This window comes from Podarcis erhardii (genome assembly GCF_964252035.2).
Source record: "Podarcis erhardii genome assembly, chromosome: 4".
NCBI lineage: Eukaryota > Metazoa > Chordata > Lepidosauria > Squamata > Lacertidae > Podarcis > Podarcis erhardii.
In genome coordinates, this window is record NC_138508.1 from 3420568 (window position 1) to 3442246 (window position 21679).

At 44.1% G+C, this 21679-nt stretch overlaps 1 protein-coding gene across 1 annotated transcript; it reads right to left on the reverse strand.

The window, feature by feature from the left end:
- Positions 1–6073: 6073 nt before the first annotated feature.
- Positions 6074–16335, reverse strand: LOC309340647 (uncharacterized protein; the record flags this gene model as incomplete). The annotated part of the gene is made up of 3 exons (XM_081859530.1): positions 16278–16335; positions 9495–9986; positions 6074–6117 (listed from the first exon to the last, which is right to left on the reverse strand). Exons 2-3 carry the CDS (start codon positions 9958–9960, stop codon positions 6074–6076), a joined length of 510 nt encoding a protein of 169 aa, XP_081715656.1. The 5' UTR covers positions 9961–9986; positions 16278–16335.
- Positions 16336–21679: the final 5344 nt, after the last annotated feature.

Sequence of the window (21679 nt, forward strand, 5' to 3'; positions counted from 1 at the left end):
ATGCAAATGAACAAATTTTCGATGAAAATCGTGAATACATTCTCCATGCAAACTTTTGTTAGAACCTGCAATGCAACAAGTGTCATCCTGCACAACATCATCATAATACAAAACATACAAACGATCAACATATTCAGCATACAATACATAATCATTTTTCTTTGTGATGATGCACCTTTTGTTCTTAAAGGAAACGTCAATTTTCCGCTCATTCATCTGTCCAACGCTGAGCAGATTATGTTTGGCATCCGGCACATAAAGTACATTCTGTATCGATAAGTCCAAACTGTGAAGAACAACAGTTCCGTAGCCTTTACTGGGGATTGTGTGGTCATCTGCCTGGTGAATCGCACCTTCCTGCGGTGTAAAAGACACGAACAGTCGCTTATCGTTGCACATGTGGTGGGTCGCCGCTGAATCAACAACGAAGAAAGATCTAGACGTCTTCTGGACCTCTGCAACTTTTGGAGTGAAGCGTGAGACCATTGCCTTGGGCTGCGTTGTCCTGGACACTGGACCTTTGCCTTTGCTCTGGCCTTTCCCACGCGATGAGCTTCCGCTGCGCTGCTCTGTCTTGGCCCTGGGATATTTGCATTCCCTCTTCATATGGCCTAGACGTCCACACGAGTAGCATTTCACTGCCTTCAAAGCTTTGGCGCCATCTGGTGGTTCCACTGCACTATGGGATGACGACTGTGAAGTCTCCCCCTTACCCATGCAGCTATCACCCTGGCAATCTGCTTCATTCTGAATCATGGCAGTATCACAGGCTACTCTGAGCTGAGCATGTGGCTGATTGGCTTCAGATTCCCCACTTGCCTCAGCCAGCCTTCTGCAGCTAGCCATCATGACTCTGGCATTAGCCTTCTGCGTCATCTCTGCTGCTTTAAATCAAGCTGCTTTATACAAGCTGCATCTCTGCTGCTTCAAGCCTCATTCCAAAGGCAAGTTCAAAAGTGCTTTGTCTCTGCTGCCTTAAATAGTGCTGCGTCACTATTCTCTGCAGCTGCTTTACTCCAAGAGCACTTTTAAAAGTTACTTTCGATTTCCCCAGCAAAGTAACTTGATCCTTTGCCTGAGCCCGGCAAACGGCTTTAAGAGTTCAAAGTCCAGCCATAAAGCCATTAATTAGAAGCTGGCAGGCTGCCCGGAGCAGTAGCACATACCTCATCAATCATTTTGACGCGCAGAGATGGCGTCCGATCCGTCCCTCTGCATTCCGATCCTTTTGCCGGCACTCCAATTCTTTGCTCCTTTGCCAGGAGCCCGATTAGACTTCTGGAGTCCATTCTCAAATCACTGCGTTTTTTCTGGGCCCATAACCATTAATGTTGATATTGCAGTGTCCCAAGTGCACAACGGAATGATGAGGAATACGTGCCAACATGCTCTATATTGCTTTATTTACATTTCAAAGCTGGTAGGTTACAGACAAACATCTTGCCTCTGCCGGAGCAGAAAAAGCATCCTCTCTCCTCTAAAGCACAGAGAGAACAACAGCCACTGAACTGCAAAGAACAGTGAAAAACAGGAAACCAGTGTACGTCACATCCAGTCTCCCTTTCCCGTGGGAAAACCCAACAGCAATTGACTATGGAATGTAAACACCTGTCTCGTGACAAGCACTTTCGCTGCTTGTCGTTGTGTGTTTAATAGTATAGAAGTGCTTATTTCAGTCATCGCTTTTTGATTTTAAATAAGGGCCCTTCTTGTGCTGTTTAAACAGGAACTGTATGGTCCCTCAGTCACACACTAATAGTCTTCTAACATGGACAGTTATTCTTACAGTAAGTGTGACTAGCAACTTCAATACTGTAATAAGACTGATCAATAACAACTGGTGGTGGTGAACTGGGTAACATTTTCCATTCCTCTTGAGCATTTTAAGGACCCTCTGGACTGTCTAGATTTAATTCAAAATGCCCTCTAGATTAAATTGCTAAATGTACAATGTTGTAGGTGACAGGTGATTTGAATAAACAAAGCTCCTAAACTCTGAATCCCAGTTGTAGTTGTAGCTCTGCAATGCAACTTAATTGCACTGAAACTGAATGAAAAACTTAAGTCAGGATGCACAGACAGTCAACTTCATTGCTTCTATTATTTAAATAGCTCTAGTTTTGGTGTTGTGAAACATGTCTGTAGTTTTTTAAAAATATGGTCTTATATAAAATCATGTTGAAAATACGTGATGCGTCTGTCTTGCCAACAAGTCTCTGGAGTTATTTGTGTTTTCTTAATGCTATTTTGTTTTTACTACACATTTCTTAAGTAAAAGTTTGTAACCTGTTAAAATGATAGGCATCTTAAATTTCCGTTTAACAGGCAAATTTCTGTCTTAATTGTAAATTGATGAACAGTGTTATCTTACGTTTGAAAATATAGACTTCTGTTGGAAGCCGCCCAGAGTGGCTGGGGAAACCCAGCCAGATGGGCGGGGTACAAATAATAAATTATTATTATTATTATTATCACAGTGAAGAGAGCAGAAACCAACACGTGCAAGGCATGCCAAGAGGTGCGGCCAGAAGTGGCCAGAGCACCAGTTCACTGGTGGGAGCAGTCCAGATCTCCCTGGAGCCGGCTGCACTTAGATTTTGCTGGGCCATTCCAGGGGAAGGTCTTTTTGGTTATCGTCGATGCATATTCCAAATGGTTAGAAGTGGCGATGGTCCCTAGCATGGCATCAGCTGCCGTAATCAAGGTGTTGAGGCAGCTGTTTGCAACCCACGGGTTACCTGAGACCATTGTATCAGATAATGGGGCAGCTTTTGTATCCCAAGAATTCAGGGCATTCTTGGCTGATAACTTCATAAGAGGGGTCACATCCGCGCCCTTTCACCCATCCTCCAATGGGCAGGTAGAGCGCATGGTAAGAACAGCCAAAGAATCCATTGCGCGCTTAATGGAGGGTAACTGGTCAGCTCGCATCGCGCGAATGTTATTTTTGCAGCATGCGATGCCGTGTACTGCGATGGGCAAGTCGCCAGCTGAGCTGCTCTTGGGTAGAAGATTGGTAACGGTGCTGGATTATGTCCACCCGGATAAAATGCCAAACCGTAATTCAAGAGCAAACCCCCAGGCTGAGACTGACACAACAAGGTATTTCGCCCCTGAAGATCTGGTCTGGGTGAGGAACTATTCACGAGGTTCGCGGTGGGTGGCTGGTGTGGTCACCCGGACTAGTGGACCTGTGTCCTATTATGTGACCTTGGAAAATGGACAAGTTTGGAAGAGACATATAGATCAGCTGATGCGCCGGGCGCTCAGCAGGGAGGAGTCTGATAATTCATCCCTGGCTAACGACGCAGAGCTGCAAGACCAGGGTGAAAATGGCCCAGAGGTGCAGTCACCAGGGGCCTCAGCAAATGAACCAGGGTCTGCTGGTCCTCAGGATGACGAGGTACAGGTAGGGGACCCTGAGATGTCTGGGACTCCATCTGTTCCTGACAAAACCCCTATTGCAGCCCCTCTACCACAGGTGACACCCAATCCAGAACCGGCAACACCTGTTGTCAGGAGATCAAGTAGAAGTTGTAGGACCCCACAGTACCTGAGAGATTACGTCTGCTGTGCTCACTAGGGGGGGAGGGGTGTTGTGTATTGAGTCAAAGGATTTTATATCTGTATTATTATTGTCTGTATTTGCATTAGGGTAAAGTAACTGCCTTTTGGTTTCAGAGGGTACAGCTACTATTGGTTCATTTAAGCTGCTGTATTTGGATCCTCTGTCTTATTGGTTGCCTCCAAAAGGCAGGACTGTGATTGCCTGATATTGTTCCCTCCAAAATGTATCCTTTCTAGCTGGTTCCCTGTCCCTATAAATGTAGCTCTCCCCTCCTCAGGTCTCAGTCTTGTTGCTTTAATAAAGAAGTGTTACTAGAGAACTGTCTCCAGCATAATATGTCAAGAGAGCTGAAATCACAAACCCCACGTCACAACAGTCGCCACACTAAAACTTTGCATTCTCACAAGTACAGGTGTTCTATGTGGAACCAGTAACTGTGCCAGTTTTCTCAAAGCAGTTGAGTTGGGAATACATGGGGGAAGGCAATCTGATCAGAAGCTGTTAAGAGCTTTGTAGTCCACCATAAGATGAGTGGGACCGGGACAATGGCCAGCCTAGCCCTAGAAATGTGGCTTTAGGGATTTTTTTGTAAACCCAACTTTTTTTGTTAAGTACCTTTCATCATCCTCAAGCACCAGCACCAACCAAAAATCATTTTAACCACCAATCAGAAAGAAGCCGTTCCAAAGCAGTGTTGTGGTGCAGAGACAGACAGACAAGTCTTTGGGAGCAGCCAGATTTTTATGTGTCAAACAAAAGCACCATGCATTGCCCTAAAAGGTTTAAGGTGCTGGTTTTAACCTTCAAAGCCCTATACGGCCTAGGACCCTCGTACCTACGGGACCACCTCTCCTGGTATGCCCCACAGAGGAACTTACGGTCTTCAAATAAAAACATCTTGAAGGTCCCAGGCCACAGAGAGGTTAGGCTGGCCTCAACTAGAGCCAGGGCTTTTTCAGCTGCGGCTCCAACCTGGTGGAACACTCTGTCACAAGAGACAAGGGCCCTGCAGGACTTGACATCTTTCCGCAGGGCCTGCAAGACAGAGCTGTTCCACCTGGCCTTTGGCCAGGGCACAGCCTGACTCCCTCCTTTGGAATAATTCATACAGGGGAGAAACCCTATCAGTGTGTGGATTGTGGAAAGAGCTTCAGGAGGAGCTCCTCTCTCAGTTCCCATCAAAGAATTCATACAAAGTTCCCAAAACCCGTCATTATACAGCTTTCAGCGCCAGGGAAAAACTCATCTCTTTAACCAGGCCTTTGGCTGATTGACATCTAATGCCCTTTTACAATGTGGTGAGGAGGTGGGGGTTACAGGTTTTGGGGGCGGTGTTTTGTGTTTTCTGTTGTGTATTGAGTCAAAGGATTTTATATCTGTATTATTATTTGTATTGTATTAGGGTAAAGTAACTGCCTTTTGGTTCCAGAGGGTACAGCTACTATTGGTTCATTTAAGCTGCTGTATTTGGATCCTCTGTCTTATTGGTTTCCTCCAAAAGGCAGGACTGTGATTGCCTGAGATTGTTCACGGCCTAGGACCCTCGTACCTACAGGACCGCCTCTCCCGGTATGCCCCACGGAGAGCCTCAAGGTCCATAAATAACAACACCCTAGTGGTCCCAGGCCCTAAGGAAGTAAGATTGGCTTCAACCAGAGCCAGGGTCTTTTCAACTCTGGCCCCGCCTAGTGGAACGCTCTGCCTCATGAGACCAGGGCCCTGCAGGATCTGAGTTCTTTCCACAGGGCCTGTAAGACAGAGTTGTTCCGCCTGGCCTTTGGCTTGGAGCCAATTTGATTCCCTCCCTCCCTCTCTTTCTTTTTTCCTTTCCTTCTCCTCCTGCGATGAGGCTAGATTTTAATATTTTAATGTTTCAATATTTCAATGTTATATTTTAATTTTGTTTTTAAGTTGTAATCATTCATCTTGTTTTTATTATTGCTTGTAAGCCGCTCTGAGCCCGGCCTTGGCTGGGGAGGGCGGGGTATCAATAATGAAATTATTATTATTTATTATTATTAAAAGTCCAGGGAACATTAGATGCTTCTAATTTTTCCGATGAAGTGTTTTATTCAGTCTCACCTGCAATCATGTGTGCTGAACACACAGAAACACATACAGATAAAGAAATTACTGGGAGTTACAGTCTCCAAATAAAAGTCAACACATGTAAGCAGATTGATGGAATAGTACACGTGATTTCCCCATCTCCTTTTAAAAAAACATTATTTTTCTTTATCTTCATGGTACAGAAGATAAATATTCAGAAAGCAATAGTTACAACAGTAAACAAAAAGTAACTTGTCCTGATGGAATTTCAGACTTTCAGCATGTCATTTGTTAAAGTTTCATTTCATTATACTAAAACAGGCCTCCCCAAACTCGGCCCTCCAGATGTTTTGGGACTACAATTCCCAGCATCCCAGAGCACGGGTCCCGTTAGCTAGGGGTGATGGGAGCTGTAGTCCCAAAACATCTGGAGCGCAGAGTTTGGGGGTGCCTGTTCTAAAAGACCACGATACATTTTCCCGTGAGTGTTGGGTGGATTCCTGCAACAGTTTTAACAATTTATATATTCAATAAACATTTGCCACGTGTTATAAAAGGAAGATGGATTGTGTTCCCCCACCTTCTTGATTTCCCCGGGCAAACAAAATTTAAGATACTTAAATTGTGGTGCCCAGAATTGAACACAGTATTCTAGATGGGGCCTGACCAAGGCAGAATAAATTGGTACTATTCCTGCCCTTGAACTGATTCTGCCTTCTGCCTTCTGCCACACTGCAAATGTGATAAGCATCTCCTCAGTTCCTTCATCCAAGTCATTTATAAAGACGTTGTACAACAATGAGCCCAGGACTGAACCCTGCAGCACCCCTCTTGTCACTTTTCCCCAGGATGAGGAGGAACCATGAAGGAGTCCTCTTTGGGTTTGGTCAGTCAAATCCACCTAACAGTTACCTCATTCAGCCAACATTTTACCAGCTTCCTCACATAAATATCACGGGCGACTATTTCCACAGCAGTCCACTGATCAACAAACTTTCTAACTCCATCCAAAAAGAAAAAAGAAAAAGAGAGATTTCTCTGGCTTGACGTTTTTTTGAGAAAGCCATGTTTTCAACTTGTATGTTTATGTTCTGAAACACCGAGAAATCAGATAAAGGGCACATAATTTTTTAAAATGATGATAATAATAAGGATATTGACAAGCCGAAACATATGCAAATGAAGGCGATCAAGATAGCCTTGCTTCATTTATGCATTTATTTAATTTCTATAGCGCCCTATACCTGGGGTGCTAACTTGAATAAAATATAGAAGGGGTTTAGTAAGCCCCTCCTCGCATAATCAATACATGATGTGGGGCATGCATGCCATTTGGATGGCAATGCCTATCAACTGGGGGGGTGCCCCCCCTCAAATATTTTATGAAGGGGCAAAGACCCATCATCCTCTAAAAGTTGGCTCCTGTTCCCTGCTGTTGCATTCTGAAGGCAAAGGACGGATTGGACCCTGATTAATACAATAGACACGAGGCTTGACCAGCAAAACTCTGGGAGAAAGTGCGCGTTCCACTTCCTGGCCCAGGTCGTTTTTATTAAAAAAAGAACTTTAACACAGCGTTTGTAAGAACCAATCAGATTTCCTCTGAGCATTTCAAAAAATCCTCACGTGGGGACAAAGTCAGATCAGAGGAAGCCGCTTAACTACAAAGAACTATTTACTATTTGAGCATGCATACAGGCTAAATAAACAAGGAGGAATTAACAAACCCCGGTGGTAATAAACCCAGCAGTAAAAGGAAAGACAGGCATTTTACCACATCCATGTGAACTCTGTTCCTGGCCCTAAGATCTACCTAAAGATTAACAGAAGCTACATCAAAGCTACCTCCCTATTTTTATGTACCCAGGAGGCCTGGTAAGCAACTGGTCTGTGTTAGAATGCTTTACACGTGACTGACAGACATAGAGAAAATGGGGCAGAGATGCAGAGGCTTGTGGGATCGATCAGAAATCAAGTCAATGACCCAAACCCAGTCAAAGTGATGCTTTCACCATTGACACAGTAGCTTGCTTCATTTTTCATAATTCCTCTTAGCAATCCCACATGACCAGACACCTACACCCACAGTTCTCAGAATGGTTTCAACATAAAATCACAATATGAAAACACAAAACCTGTAACCCCCCACCGCCCCTGGCAAACAAAAGTTGAGATTCTTAAATTGTGGGGCCCAGAATTGAACACAGTATTCTAGGTGGGGCCAGACCAAGGCAGAAGAAAGTGGTACTATTCCTGCCCTTGATCTGATTCTGCCTTCTGCCACATTGGCCTCCGCTCCCCGTTTGGTGTCGTCTGCAAATGGGATGAGCATCCCCTCAGTTCCTTCATCCAAGTCATTTATAAAGACGTTGAACAAAAATGGGCCCAGGACAGAACCCTGCAGCCGCCCTCTTGTCACTTTGCCCCAGGATGAGGAGGAACCATGGAGGAGGACAATTTGGGTTCGGTCAGTCAAATCCACCAGTTACCTCATTCAGCCCACATTTTACCAGCTTCCTCACATAAATGTCGCAGAGGACTTTGTCAAAAGCCTTACTGAAATTGAGATGCAGTATTTTCACAGCAGTCCCCTGATCAACAAAGTTTGTAACTGCACCCAAAACAAGAAATGAAAAAGAGAGATTTATCGGGCTTAACTTGTTTTTGAGAAAGCCCTGCTTTCAACCTGTCTGTTTATGTTGTGAAGCACCGTGAAATCCTCAGATGATAGGCACATAATTTTTTTTAAATGATGATAATAAGAAGGATATTGTCAAGCTGGAACATGTGCAGATGAAGGTGATCAAGATGGTGTTATTCTATTTATTTCATTTCTATAGCGCCCTATAGCAGGGGTGCCAACTTGAATAAAATATAGGAGGGGTTTAGTAAGCCCCACATCAGTTAAACAGTCAGAGGATGCGGTGCAAGCATGCCATTTGAATGGCTGTTCCTATGAACTGAGGGGGTGGCCCCCTCAAATATCTTTTTTGGGGGCAAAGACCCCTCAGACTCTAAGAGCTGGCTCCCATTCCCTACACTCACAGGTCACAGGACGGTTACAACATAAAATCACACAATGAAAACAAAAAAAAAAACACACAGCCCAAAACCTGTAACCCCCAACTCCCCACCACATTTAAATAGGGCATTAGATGTCAATCAGCCAAAGGCCTGTTTAAAATGGTGTGTTTCCCTAGAACTGAAAGTTGTATAATGAAGGGTTTTCCACTCTTCGTATGAATTCTTTGATGGAAAGTGAGACTGCAGCTCTGACTGAAGCTCTTTCCACATTCCACACACTGATAGGGTTTCTCCCCTGTATGAATTCTCTGATGGGAAGTGAGATGGGCGCTCTGACTAAAGCTCTTTCCACATTCCACACACTGATAGGGTTTCTCCCCTGTATGAATTCTTTGATGGGAAGTGAGAGAGGAGCTCTTCATGAAGCTCTTTCCACATTCCACACACTGATAGGGTTTCTCCCCTGTATGAATTATCCAATGGGAAGTGAGACCGGCGCTCTGCCTGAAGCTCTTTCCACATTCCACACACTGATAGGGTTTCTCCCCTGTATGAATTCTCTGATGGGAAGTGAGACTGGCGCTCTGATTGAAGCTCTTTCCACATTGCCCACACTGATAGGGTTTCTCCCCTGTATGAATTCTCTTATGGGAAGTGAGATTGGCACTCTTATTGAAGCTCTTTCCACATTCCACACACTGATAGGGTTTCTCCCCTGTATGAATTCTTTGATGGGAAGTGAGACTGGAGCTCTGACTGAAGCTCTTTCCACATTCCACACACTGATAGGATTTCTCCCCTGTATGAATTCTCTGATGGGAATTGAGATGGTGGCTGTGACTGAAGCTTTTACCACATTCTACACACTGATAGGGCTTCTCCCGTGTATGAATTCTCTGATGGGATGTGAGATTGCTGCTCTGACTGAAGCTCTTTCCACATTCCACACACTGATAGGGTTTCTCCCCTGTATGAATTCTCTGATGGGAAGAGAGATTGGCACTGTGATTGAAGCTCTTTCCACATTCCACACACTGATAGGGTTTCTCCCCTGTATGAATTCTTTGATGGGAAGTGAGACTGGAGCTCTGACTGAAGCTCTTTCCACATTCCACACACTGATAGGATTTCTCCCCTGTATGAATTCTCTGATGGGAAGTGAGATTGGAGTTATTATTGAAGCTCTTTCCACATTCCATGCACTGATAGGGTTTCTTCCCAATGGGATTTCTTTGATGGCAAGTGGAATAGGAACTTTTTCCATTTTCAAGATATTTATTCAGCTTCTCCATTGTGGGGATTTTCTCATGCTCACCCATGTTCTTAATTTCCAGTCCATCTCTATCTACAATGAAGAGAAATGGATTAGAGGAATAACACAAGTGGGCTAGATGGATGGTTTTCTGAAGGGTTGGGTGCATTAATTAACGGGGATCAACCGACATCCTTAGGGGAACCTGTGATTCGACAAGCCTGGCTCTTCTCTTGAATGGATTTTGTTGGCCTCCATCATGGCATCCCTCCATTTCCAATGTCAGTCTTCTCTTTGGACAACCAAAGACTGACGGGAGGAAAAACAAAAACAGAAAACCTGACAGAAGCTACTTCAGCTTCCCTAACAACTCTGACATTTATACTTAAAAGGGTCTGGGGAGTTCAGACCAGGCTGATCCTTCTTTAATAAGCCGCAACTGGAGGAAGAACATTCACAGAAAAAACAGTAATTTACTGTTCAAGGTTTTTTTTGGGGGGGGGGATTGTGATATCTGGTGTTGTAGGGGGCGCTGCTGAGTTCTGTGAAAATATATGAGGTTCGTCACATATGGAATTTTGAATTTAAAAACAGATATTATGATCCCACAGGGAGCCTTACTGAGAGAGGCCACGATCCAACGATTCTCCTCCATGACGTCCTTATGCAGAGCTCTCTGGTCAGGATCCAGCAACTCCCATTCCTCATCCGTGAAACAAACAGCAACATCTTCAAAACACACTGGACCCTAAAAGAAGAAGGGAAATGTCCTCCTCTGAGACAACACTGTTGTTCACCACCACTCCTTGAGCTAGGACATTCTTCCACCCCTTGACCTCTGTTCCCACAAGGCAGGTTCCCCTGACCTGATCTGGTTCCACAGCCGCTGCTTCCATTCTTTCCCCATTCAGAGATGGATGAAGAGGTCTAGCCAGTATCACTGTGTCACCTGCAAGAGGAAAAAGGTAAGGGGGAGGCCCAGAGTGCCTGCTTCTCTCACCTAGAAAGGAATGCTGTGATCACCAATAGTCAGCATGGATTTCTGAAAAATAAGTCATGTCAGACTAACCTGATCTCGTTTTTTGACAGAATTACAAGCCTGGTAGATGAAGGGGATGCAGTGGATGTAGCCTACCTTGATTTCAGCAAGGCATTCGACAAGGTGCCCCATGATATTCTTGTAAAGAAGCTGGTAAAATACGGTCTTGACTATGCTACCACTCAGTGGATTTGTAACTGGCTGACTGACCGAACCCAAGGGGTGCTCATCAATGGTTCCTCTTCATCCTGGAGAAGAGTGACTAGTGGGGTGCCACAGGGTTCTGTCTTGGGCCCGGTCTTATTCAACATCTTTATCAACGACTTGGATGATGGACTCAAGGGCATCCTGATCAAATTTGCAGATGACACCAAACTGGGAGGGGTGGCTAACACCCCAGAGGACAGGATCACACTTCAAAATGACCTTGACAGATTAGAGAACTGGGCCAAAACAAACAAGATGAATTTTAACAGGGAGAAATGTAAAGTATTGCACTTGGGCAAAAAAAAGCTAAGGCCCGAAAAAGACCCAATATGGAGGCCAAATGGCCAAAATATTGGGAAATTTTAGAAAAAGATGGTGACAATTGGAAATTGCAGAGTTTGGAGAAAATGAAGGATAAAGTGTGAGACTGGTTACATTATGCTCAGATTAAAGAAGTTTTTAAAAATGACAAAAAGTTAGGGTTCCAGGTGGAGAAATCGAAGTTGGAAACAAACTGTTAGAACCTAAGACTAAGGTACTTTCAAGAATGTATAACTTGCTGTTGAAATGGAATACACAAGACGAAATGGTTAAATCGGCTATGATAAAGTGGGCACAGGACATTGGGCATAATATTATGTTTGAGGATTGGGAAAGGTTGTGGACCACTGGGCTGAACTTCACTGCATGTAATGCTCTGAAGGAAAATGTAATGAAAATGATATATAGATGGTACATGACCCCAGTTAAACTTGCCAAAATATACCATTCGTCTGATAATAAATGTTGGAAGTGTAAAGAAAGTGAAGGAACATTCTTTCACCTCTGGTGGACCTGCCCTAAAGTGAAGGCCTTCTGGGAAATGATATACAATGAGTTGAAAAAGGTATTTAAGTATACCTTCACTAAGAAACCAGAGGCCTTCCTTCTGGGTATTGTCAGCCAGAAGGTGTTAAAGAAGGACCGAACATTTTTCATGTATGCAACAACGGCAGCAAGGATACTTATTGCAAAGAACTGGAAAACTCAAGATCTACCCACACTGGAAGAGTGGCAGATGCAGCTGATGGACTATATGGAATTGGCTGAGATGACCGGCAGAATCCGAGACCTGGGGGAAGAGAGGGTTGAAGAAGACTGGAGGAAATTTAAGACTTATTTACAAAAACATTGTAATTTGTTTGAATGTTAAGAAGGATGCTTGATCATAAATAATTGCCTACCATGGAATTAGATTTGAATTTGACGATAAGCGAGACTAACGAAAATATGAATTTATTGGAGATCTGTCAGATTTTATTTAAATGAGCGGATATAAGATTCTAAATAAGATGATAATTTGCTTGAAAAATTTTATAACGATGTAAGTGGGAGCGGGAGATGTGAGGGAGTCCAAAGAAGTGATGAAACTAAGTTATGATATAAGTAATGTTGTTTATGCATTGTATTCAAAAAATCTCAATAAATATTTATATATATATATATATATAAAAGATTAACCTGCTTCTCTGAAAATTCACTATAATGTGGACAAGCACAGTGAATCCATTATTAATGCAACTTGAAATTTTAATATTGCATGCAAATGGATCATTAAGGCATGAAAAGTATAGCAGGTCTGCACTTTGGACAACTAACCAAGATATATTAACAGAATCAAGATGTCTTTGATAAATAAAAAGTAATAAGCCCAGTATAGAATCAATGTATTATTATTTTTTTAACAATGGCATTCATTTCATTTCTGTTAAAGACAAAATAAATCTCATGTGCTGCTTTTTTTTTTTTTTTTTAAAAAAAGAGAGGCACAAATACAAGATGGGTGACACCTGGCTTGAGAGCAGTACATGTGAAAAGGATCTAGGAGTCTTGGTTGACCACAAACTTGACATGAGCCAACAGTGTGACGCGGCAGCTAAAAAAGCTAATGCAATTCTGGGCTGCATCAATAGGAGTATAGCATCTAGATCAAGGGAAGTAATAGTGCCACTGTATTCTGCTCTGGTCAGACCTCACCTGGAGTACTGTGTCCAGTTCTGGGCACCACAGTTCAAGAAGGACACTGACAAACTGGAACGTGTCCAGAGGAGGGCAACCAAAATGGTCAAAGGTCCGGAAACGATGCCTTATGAGGAACGGCTAAGGGAGCTGGGCATGTTTAGCCTGGAGAAGAGGAGCTTAAGGGGTGATATGATAGCCATGTTCAAATATATAAAAGGATGTCACATAGAGGAGGGAGAAAGGTTGTTTTCTGCTGCTCCAGAGAAGCGGACACGGAGCAATGGATCCAAACTACAAGAAAGAATATTTCACCTAAACATTAGGAAGAACTTCCTGACAGTAAGAGCTGTTCGACAGTGGAATTTGCTGTCAAGGAGTGTGGTGGAGTCTCCTTCTTTGGAGGTCTTTAAGCAGAGGCTTGACAACCATATGTCAGGAGTGCTCTGATGGTGTTTCCTGCTTGGCAGGGGGTTGGACTCGATGGCCCTTGTGGTCTATTCCAACTCTATGATTCTATGATGTGAATCAGTGCATCTAAACTACAGACTGGCATTTGATAAATTCTCGCCTGCTGAGTGCATTTGGACGTTTGGGTGCATTTCAGATGTTAGTTGTGCCGAAATATATCTCCCCTCCTCTGGGCTCTTGGTCCCACTATCTCCCCCAACAAAAGATGAAAAGAACCCACAGATGAGTTGGAAAACGAACAGAATGAGACTAAACGGAGAAAAACCTCCTCCCTTCTTACCCAGTGGCCTCTCTCTGGTGTTCAACGGAGGCCTCTCTGCCTCAGAAGAAATCTGGCCCATTTCTGCAAAGAGATCCTTTCCCTGAAAAAGAAAAAGGATTCAAAAGAGAGAATGGGGTGCTAATATTTGTGGATGCAGAAAAGGCCTTTGATAACATTTCTTGGGACTTTATGTTAAAAAGCCTAGAATATATGGAGGTGGGGAAGGGATTTCTCAATGGAATAAAAGCAATCTACACTGAGCAAAAAGCGAAACTAATTGTAAATAACGTGATTATGGAGGAAATAGGGATATCCAAAGGTACGCGACAGGGATGTCCACTCTCACCATTGTTATTCATCATGGTACTGGAGGTTCTTCTAAAATCATTAAGAGAAAATGAGACAATAAAAGGGGTTACAGTAGGCCGGAATGAATATAAGGTGAAAGCCTATGCCGATGATCTGGTCATAATGGTGGAAGAGCCATTGGAAAGTGTGAAAAATATACTTACGGAGGTAGAAAGATTTGGCCAAATAGCAGGATTTATACTGAATAAGAAGAAGACTAAAATAATTGTTAAGAATATGGATCAAGATAAGATAGAGAATATACAGCAACAAGTTGGCATAGAGGTGGTGAAAAAGGTGAAATATTTGGGAATTTGGATAACCCCCCAAAAACATAGATTTTTATCAGAATAATTACATACCAGTGTGGAATGGGATAAAGAAAGATCTGGAGGTGTGCGGACGAATGAAATTGTCATTTTGGGGAAGGATTTCAACGATAAAGATGAGCGTGCTACCAAAATTATTATTTCTGTATCAAACGATTCCAATAATCAAGGGGACCGGGGTATTTAAAGAATGGCAAAGAGTTATTTCAAGGTATATCTGGCAGGGAAAGAAGCCAAGAATTCAATTTAAGTTACTAACTGACGCAAAGGAAAGAGGAGGCTTCGCCCTGCCAGACTTGAAATTGTACTATGAAGCCTTGTGTCTCTCTGTTGGTTAAAGGAATGGATAAAACTAGAAAATACATAACTGTTAGATTTGGAAGGATTTGATAATAGATTTGGATGGCACGCGTATCTATGGGTGGGAAAGAAGAAAATCCATAGAAGTTTTGAAAACCACATTTTTCGAGGATCGTTAACAGAAGTATGGGAGAGGTATAAAAACCTACTCGAACCAAAAACTCCACACTGGTTGTCTCCGTTAGAGGTTATGTCTGTTAAAAAAACTAATATGAGAAAGAATTGGATTACATATGGAAATTTGATTATGAAAGAAGGGGGGAAATGGAAAATGAAACCATATGAAGAAGTGAAAGAATCTGGATAAAACTATGGAATGAAAGTATTAAATTTACTGCATGTACTGCATTAAAGGAAAATATTATGAAAATGATGTATAGATGGTATATTACACCAGTAAAACTTGCAAAAATGTACAAAACATGTAAGAAGTGTTGGAAATGTAAAGAAACAGATGGTACATTTTTTCATATGTGGTGGGAATGTAAGAAAGTGAAAAGCTTCTGGGAGTTAATATATAATGAATTAAAAAAATGTTGAAATATACATTTGTTAAGAAACCAGAGGCTTTTCTCTAAGGAATTGTAGGCAACAAAATGAATAGAAAGGACCATAAAATCTTTCAATATGCAGTAACAGCGGCAAGAATATTATTGGCTCAGAAATGGAAACAAGAACAATTACCAAGGTTGGAGGAATGGAGAACGAAGCTGATGGACTATGCAGAACTTGATAAACTGACTGGGAAGATCAGATATCAACGAGATCAAAAGTTCATCGAGGACTGGGGAAAATTAACAGATTATTGGGAATGTTTAAGTGATAATGAAATAACGTTAGTGGCATTTAGAGAAGCTCTGTGATAAAATAAGAAATATTGTAAAAAAGTAAAATGTAAGAGGGGGGAAGGTATAAAGGCAATATAAAAATTTGGAAAAGGGTATTTAAAGAAACTAAATTCGAATGATTGACAGAAAAGCCGAAGGAAGTCAAAAATTGAAAAGTTTAATAGAAATTGTATTGTGGAATGATTGTATGGAAAATTAATAAAACATGATTATAAAAAAAGAGAGAGAGAATGGGGAGAAGGATTAAAAAATGAATGTCAGGGCCAACAGCTTCAAGGGTGACAGATCTCATTCCATGGATGCCTTCCCAGGGGGGAAAAAATGAGCCATCAGAAGAGCATGATGGGATGTTTTCTGTCCTGTTTGGAGGCCTTGGGAGTATCCGGAGAAAAGTCTCTCTCACCTGCTTTCTCTCCTCTGCCTGACTCAGGAGGAAAAAAATGAGCCATCAGAAGAGCATGATGGGATGTTTTCTGTCCTGTTTGGAGGCCTTGGGAGTATCCAGAGGAAAGTCTCTCTCACCTGCTTTCTCTCCTCTGCCTGACTCAGGAGAAAACCTTCGGCCAGGGCCACTGCCTGGGAACTGGTCTCTGCTCCACAGTCCCTCACCCAGTTTTCCATCTCCAGTGGAAGGACAGCCAGGAACTGCTCCAAGATCACAAGATCCAGCATTTCAGCTTTCGTGTGCCTTTCTGGCTTCAGCCACTGATGGTCAAGGTGGTAGAGTCGGCTGCAAACCTCTCGGGGTCCTTTGGCCTCCTGGCAGCAGAACTGCCTCACCTGCTGGCTCTGCACCTCTGAGCGGAGGGTGTCCTCCTCACCCAGGATCTTCTGCACAGAGTTTTCCCAGAATCCCCCACCGCTCCCGGTTTGGATGCCATGCCCCCTTCCTGCTCCAGGGCCAGCTGAATCTTGCTCATCCATCTGTGCTCTCAGGAAGCCTCTAAGAGATCGGAAGGAACCCTTTGGTCTTCTACCAAGTTCTGTCTGTCTTAAGGAGAGGCGCTAGAAATCCTACAAAGCAAATACATTGTTCAGTTACAAAAGCTGTCTAATATCAGGAGAAGAAAAAGGATCCCAGAGCAAGCATGGATGAGTCTTGGAGGGAACCAGGGCTGGACTGCACCACAGCCCAAACCATGAGCTATTTTATTTATTTAAATTTCTATAACACTTTATATTTTAACAATAAATCTCAAAGCGGTTTACAGCATATTAAATCTGTGGGGATAATTGGGGAGTTAGAAGAAGATATATTATTGAATGATATCCTTCCTAACATGCACTAGCAAGTTCCATATTCTAGCAGAGTTCCATACAACCCCCTTTTTTAGATTACGCAGCGCTCAGCTTCTTGCTGACTCATCTGAGTCTTACTATTAAAAATTCCTTCCTGGTAAAATCCCTTCCAATCCCTCTTAAATTAATAAGCACAATAATCTGATTCACGTTAATATAAAAGTAGTTTACTCACAGATTCATTCATGTTCACAGACATATCCCTGAAGGCAGGCTTAGGTTACATAACAACTAGAACTATTCCATAAAGAAGTTAGTCCCAAATGACTGCCACTAAGGAGTCACTTCTCCAAACGCACAGCAAAATGGAGAAGACACACTGATCAGAAGATGGAGGCCGTGTGCTCCTCCATGCTAGTACAACAGACTGCACCCTCTTCAAGTCACATGGAGTGGAAGTCTGTCCCAGCTCAGGAGGAAACAGGAAGTCTTCTCCTGAGTGGTAGAAAACATCCCCTAATGTGTCCACTGTAGGAATATTGTACTTGACTGCAGTTTCACATCTCACAATATCAATAAAATAGAAATAAAACCATTGGAAGAAAGGAGGTCAACTACAGAATAGATATTTAACACAGTAGGGCTGGGTGACTCTGGGCCTCACCCCCTAGGCCAGGTGGAAAGGGCCTTTTTAAAAAGGAGAAGAAAGAGGAGGAGGAGGAGGAGGAGGAGGAGGAGGAGAAAGAGGAGGAAGAAGAAAGAGGAGGAGGAGGAAGAAGCAGCAGCCTCTAGCTCCCCTAGAAGGAAGATTGCAATGCAAAATGTGGAAGCAACTGAAGAGATTTCTGGGAGATGAATCAGCCTGGTTGCTCCTGCCTTCCAGTCAATGCATGAAGTCAGAACTGACTGACAAGGGAGTCATTTGTATCTTGTGGAAAATGGATGCTTGGCTCTAGTGGGGGTCCTCACCTGGGGGTCCTCAGGAGTTGCTCTCCCCCCACCCCCACTCCCCTGCTTGTCTCCTTTTCTTGCACTTGGACTCTCTGCTGTTTTCCAGACAGACTCCTGGGTGGGCTCCCTTTTTCTTCGCTCCAAGGGCCAGGAATGTATCTCGCCAACCCCTGAGGGCCAAGTGGGTGGGGCCAAATACATCTCCCTTGAAATTTAGGAGGGTAATTTAGTATTGTTATTCAGTTAGATAGCTTAACACACAGAGAGACATTGATGTCCAGGTCCCAGGAGGCTCGGTGAGTAGCAGCGCCCAGTTCCGGCTGCTTTTCCAGCAACAATCCCTTTGGGAGAGAGAGGATGTGGTCCTGGGATGCCCTGCTCTGGGTGCGAGGGGATTGCTGCAGTGGCCTCCGTGGGGGGCTGCCCTGGGAGACACTGGGAGACACTGGGAAACTGGTCCCCAATGCAGCAGCCAGACTCTGGGCTGGGATCCCTCTCTTTATCCCTGGCCTTTCTCTCCCACCTTTTTTTTTGGGGGGGGGGGCTAGTCCACCTCCTCGTCCAGCTTTGGAAAACCATTTGCAGATGTTTCCTCTGTTGCGCAATGAGGCTGAGCGACGTCACACAGAGTTCAAGTCCCAGGGACTCCTTTGTACTGTATAAAGAAGGGGGATTTCGGGGGAGTCAGGGTTCCTCTGATCTGCAGGAAGGAGAGCGTGGCAGCCCTGGCCCCTCCCTGGCAGGACCCTCTCCTCCCCCCTGACTTGGGGTCTCCCCCCCTTTAGAAGCAGATCAGGCCCCCCCGTCCCCCTCCCCTGCTGCAGCCCTGGGACCCCCCCTCCCCCCCTGCACCCTCTGGGGGGAGAGAGAGGAGACTCACCAGATCCCAGGAGGAGAGAGCGAGGCAGCCCTTGCAGGAGAGACACAAAGTAACACCCGCCCCCCTCCCTTGCAGGAAAGGACTGGGGAGGGAGGGGCCTTGGAGCTGGAGGACCTGGCCCCCCTTGCTTCCTGGCCTCTCTAGGAAGGCAGCTCACTTCCCTTTAACCCTTGCGAAGCCGAGTCCCCCCATCAGCCCTCTCTCGCTTGGCAGAACCTCAGATTTCTATTATTTCTTATGCATTTCGGGGGGGGCAGCTGCCCCCCCCGGCTCCGCCCATGCCCAGATATCCTTTTGGGGGTGAGGCTCTTGGCTGGACTCTGAGCATCTCCCTCCCTTGGCCGGAAAGTGGAGGAGCAGCTTGCAGGGAAAAGGACCAATTCTGCAACTCCAGCTCCAGAGACATAGCAAGGCCAGGGGGTTCCCAGTTTCACACACACACCCCACACACACATTCAGAATTTTTTTCATCAGTAAAAGAAGTTACACACGACTATTTAAAATATTTAGAAATAATTACAAATGAACCGTTTGCTGAGAATCAGATTAAAATACATGTCCACATTCTAAATATCTGGATGGGCTTGCCTAAACACATATTTATTTATTTATTTTTGCAGGCACCAAAAAGAAAAGCGGGAAAAAGTAATGCAGGCAGGGAGTTCCAAAGTCTACCTGTGTCGCCACACTAAAACTTTGATTTCTCACAAGTACAGGTGTTTTATGTGGAACCGGTAACTGTGCCAGTTTTCTCAAAGCAGTTGAGTTGGGAATACATGGGGGAAGGCAATCTGATCAGAAGCTGTTAAGAGCTTTGTAGTCCACCATAAGATGAGTGGGACCGGGACAATGGCCAGCCTAGCCTGAGAAACGTGGCTTTAGGGAATTTTTTGTAAACCAAACTTTTTTTGTTAAGTACCTTTCATCATCCTGAAGCACCAGCACCAACCAATAATCATTTTAACCACCAATCAGAAAGAAGCCCTTCCAAAGCAGTGTTGTGGTGCAGAGACAGACAAGTCTTTGGGAGCAGCCAGTTTTTTATGTGTCAAACAAAAGCACCATGCATGCGACGGTCATCTCCAGGCTTGACTACTGTAATTCGCTCTACGCGGGGCTGCCCTTGAAGCTGTCCCAGAAACTCCAGCGGGTGCAGAATGCAGCAGCGAGGCTCCTCACGGGGTCCCTGCCATGGGAGCATATTCACCCAGTGCTTTTCAAGCTGCACTGGCTCCCGGTGGAGTACAGGGTCAGATTTAAGGTGCTTCTTTTGACCTTTAAAGCCCTTCACGGCCTAGGACCCTCGTACCTACGGGACCGCCTCTCCCGGTCTGCCCCACGGAGAGCCTAAAGGTCCATAAATAGCAACACCCTAGTGGTCCCAGGCCCTAAGGAAGTTAGATTGGCTTCAACCAGAGCCAGGGCCTTTTCAACTCTGGCCCCACCTAGTGGAACGCTCTGCCTCATGAGACCAGGGCCCTGCAGGATCTGATTTCTTTCCGCAGGGCCTATAAGACAGAGTTGTTCCGCCTGGCCTTTCGCTTGGAGCCAATCTGATTCCCTCCCTCTTTCTTTTTTCCTTTCCTTCTCCTCCTGCGATGAGGCTACATTTTAATATTTTAATGTTTCAATATTTCAATGTTGTATTTTAATTTTGTTTTTAAGTTGCAATCATTCATCTTGTTTTTATTATTGCTTGTAAGCCGCTCTGAGCCCGGCCTTGGCTGGGGAGGGCAGGGTATAAATAATAAAATTATTATTATTTATTATTAAAACTCCAGGGAACATTAGATGCCTCTAATTTTTCCAATGAAGTGTTTTATTCAGTCTCACCTGCAATCATGTGTGCTGAACACACAGAAACACATACAGATAATGAAATTATTGGGAGTTACAGTCTCCAAAGAAAACTCAACACATGCAAGCAGATTGATGGAATAGTACACATGATTTCCCCATCTCCTTTTTAAAAAACATTATTTTTCTTTATCTTCATGGTACAGAAGATAAATATTCAGAAAGCAATAGTTACAACAGTGAACAAAAAAAGTAACCTGTCCTGATGGAATTTCAGACTTTCAGCATGTCATGTGTTAAAGTTTCATTTCATTATTCTAAAACAGGCATCCCCAAACTCGGCCCTCCAGATGCTTTGGGACTACAATTCCCAGCATCCCAGACCACTGGTCCCGTTAGCTAGGGATGATGGGAGCTGTAGTCCCAAAACATCTGGAGCGCAGAGTTTGGGGATTCCTGTTCTAAAAGACCACAATACATTTTCCCGTGAGTGTTGGGTGGATTCCTGCAACAGTCTTAACAATTTATATATTTAATAAACATTTGCCACGTGTTATAAAAGGAAGATGGATTGTGTTCCCCCACCTTCTTGATTTCCCCGGGCAAACAAAATTTAAGATACTTAAATTGTAGTGCCCAGAATTGAACACAGTATTCTAGGTGGGGCCTGACCAAGGCAGAATAAATTGGTACTATTCCTGCCCTTGAACTGATTCTGCCTTCTGCCACACTGCAAATGTGATAAGCATCTCCTCAGTTCCTTCATCCAAGTCATTTATAAAGACGTTGTACAACAACGGGCCCAGGACTGAACCCTGCAGCACCCCTCTTGTCACTTTTCCCCAGGATGAGGAGGAACCATGAAGGAAGAAGAAGAAGAAGAAGAGTTTGGATTTGATATCCCGCCTTTCACTCCCTTTAAAGAGTCTCAAAGCGGCTCACATTCTCCTTTCCCTTCCTGCCCCACAACAAACACTCTGTGAGGTGAGTGGGGCTGAGAGACTTCAGAGAAGTGTGACTGGCCCAAGGTCACCCAGCAGCTGCAGGTGGAGGAGCG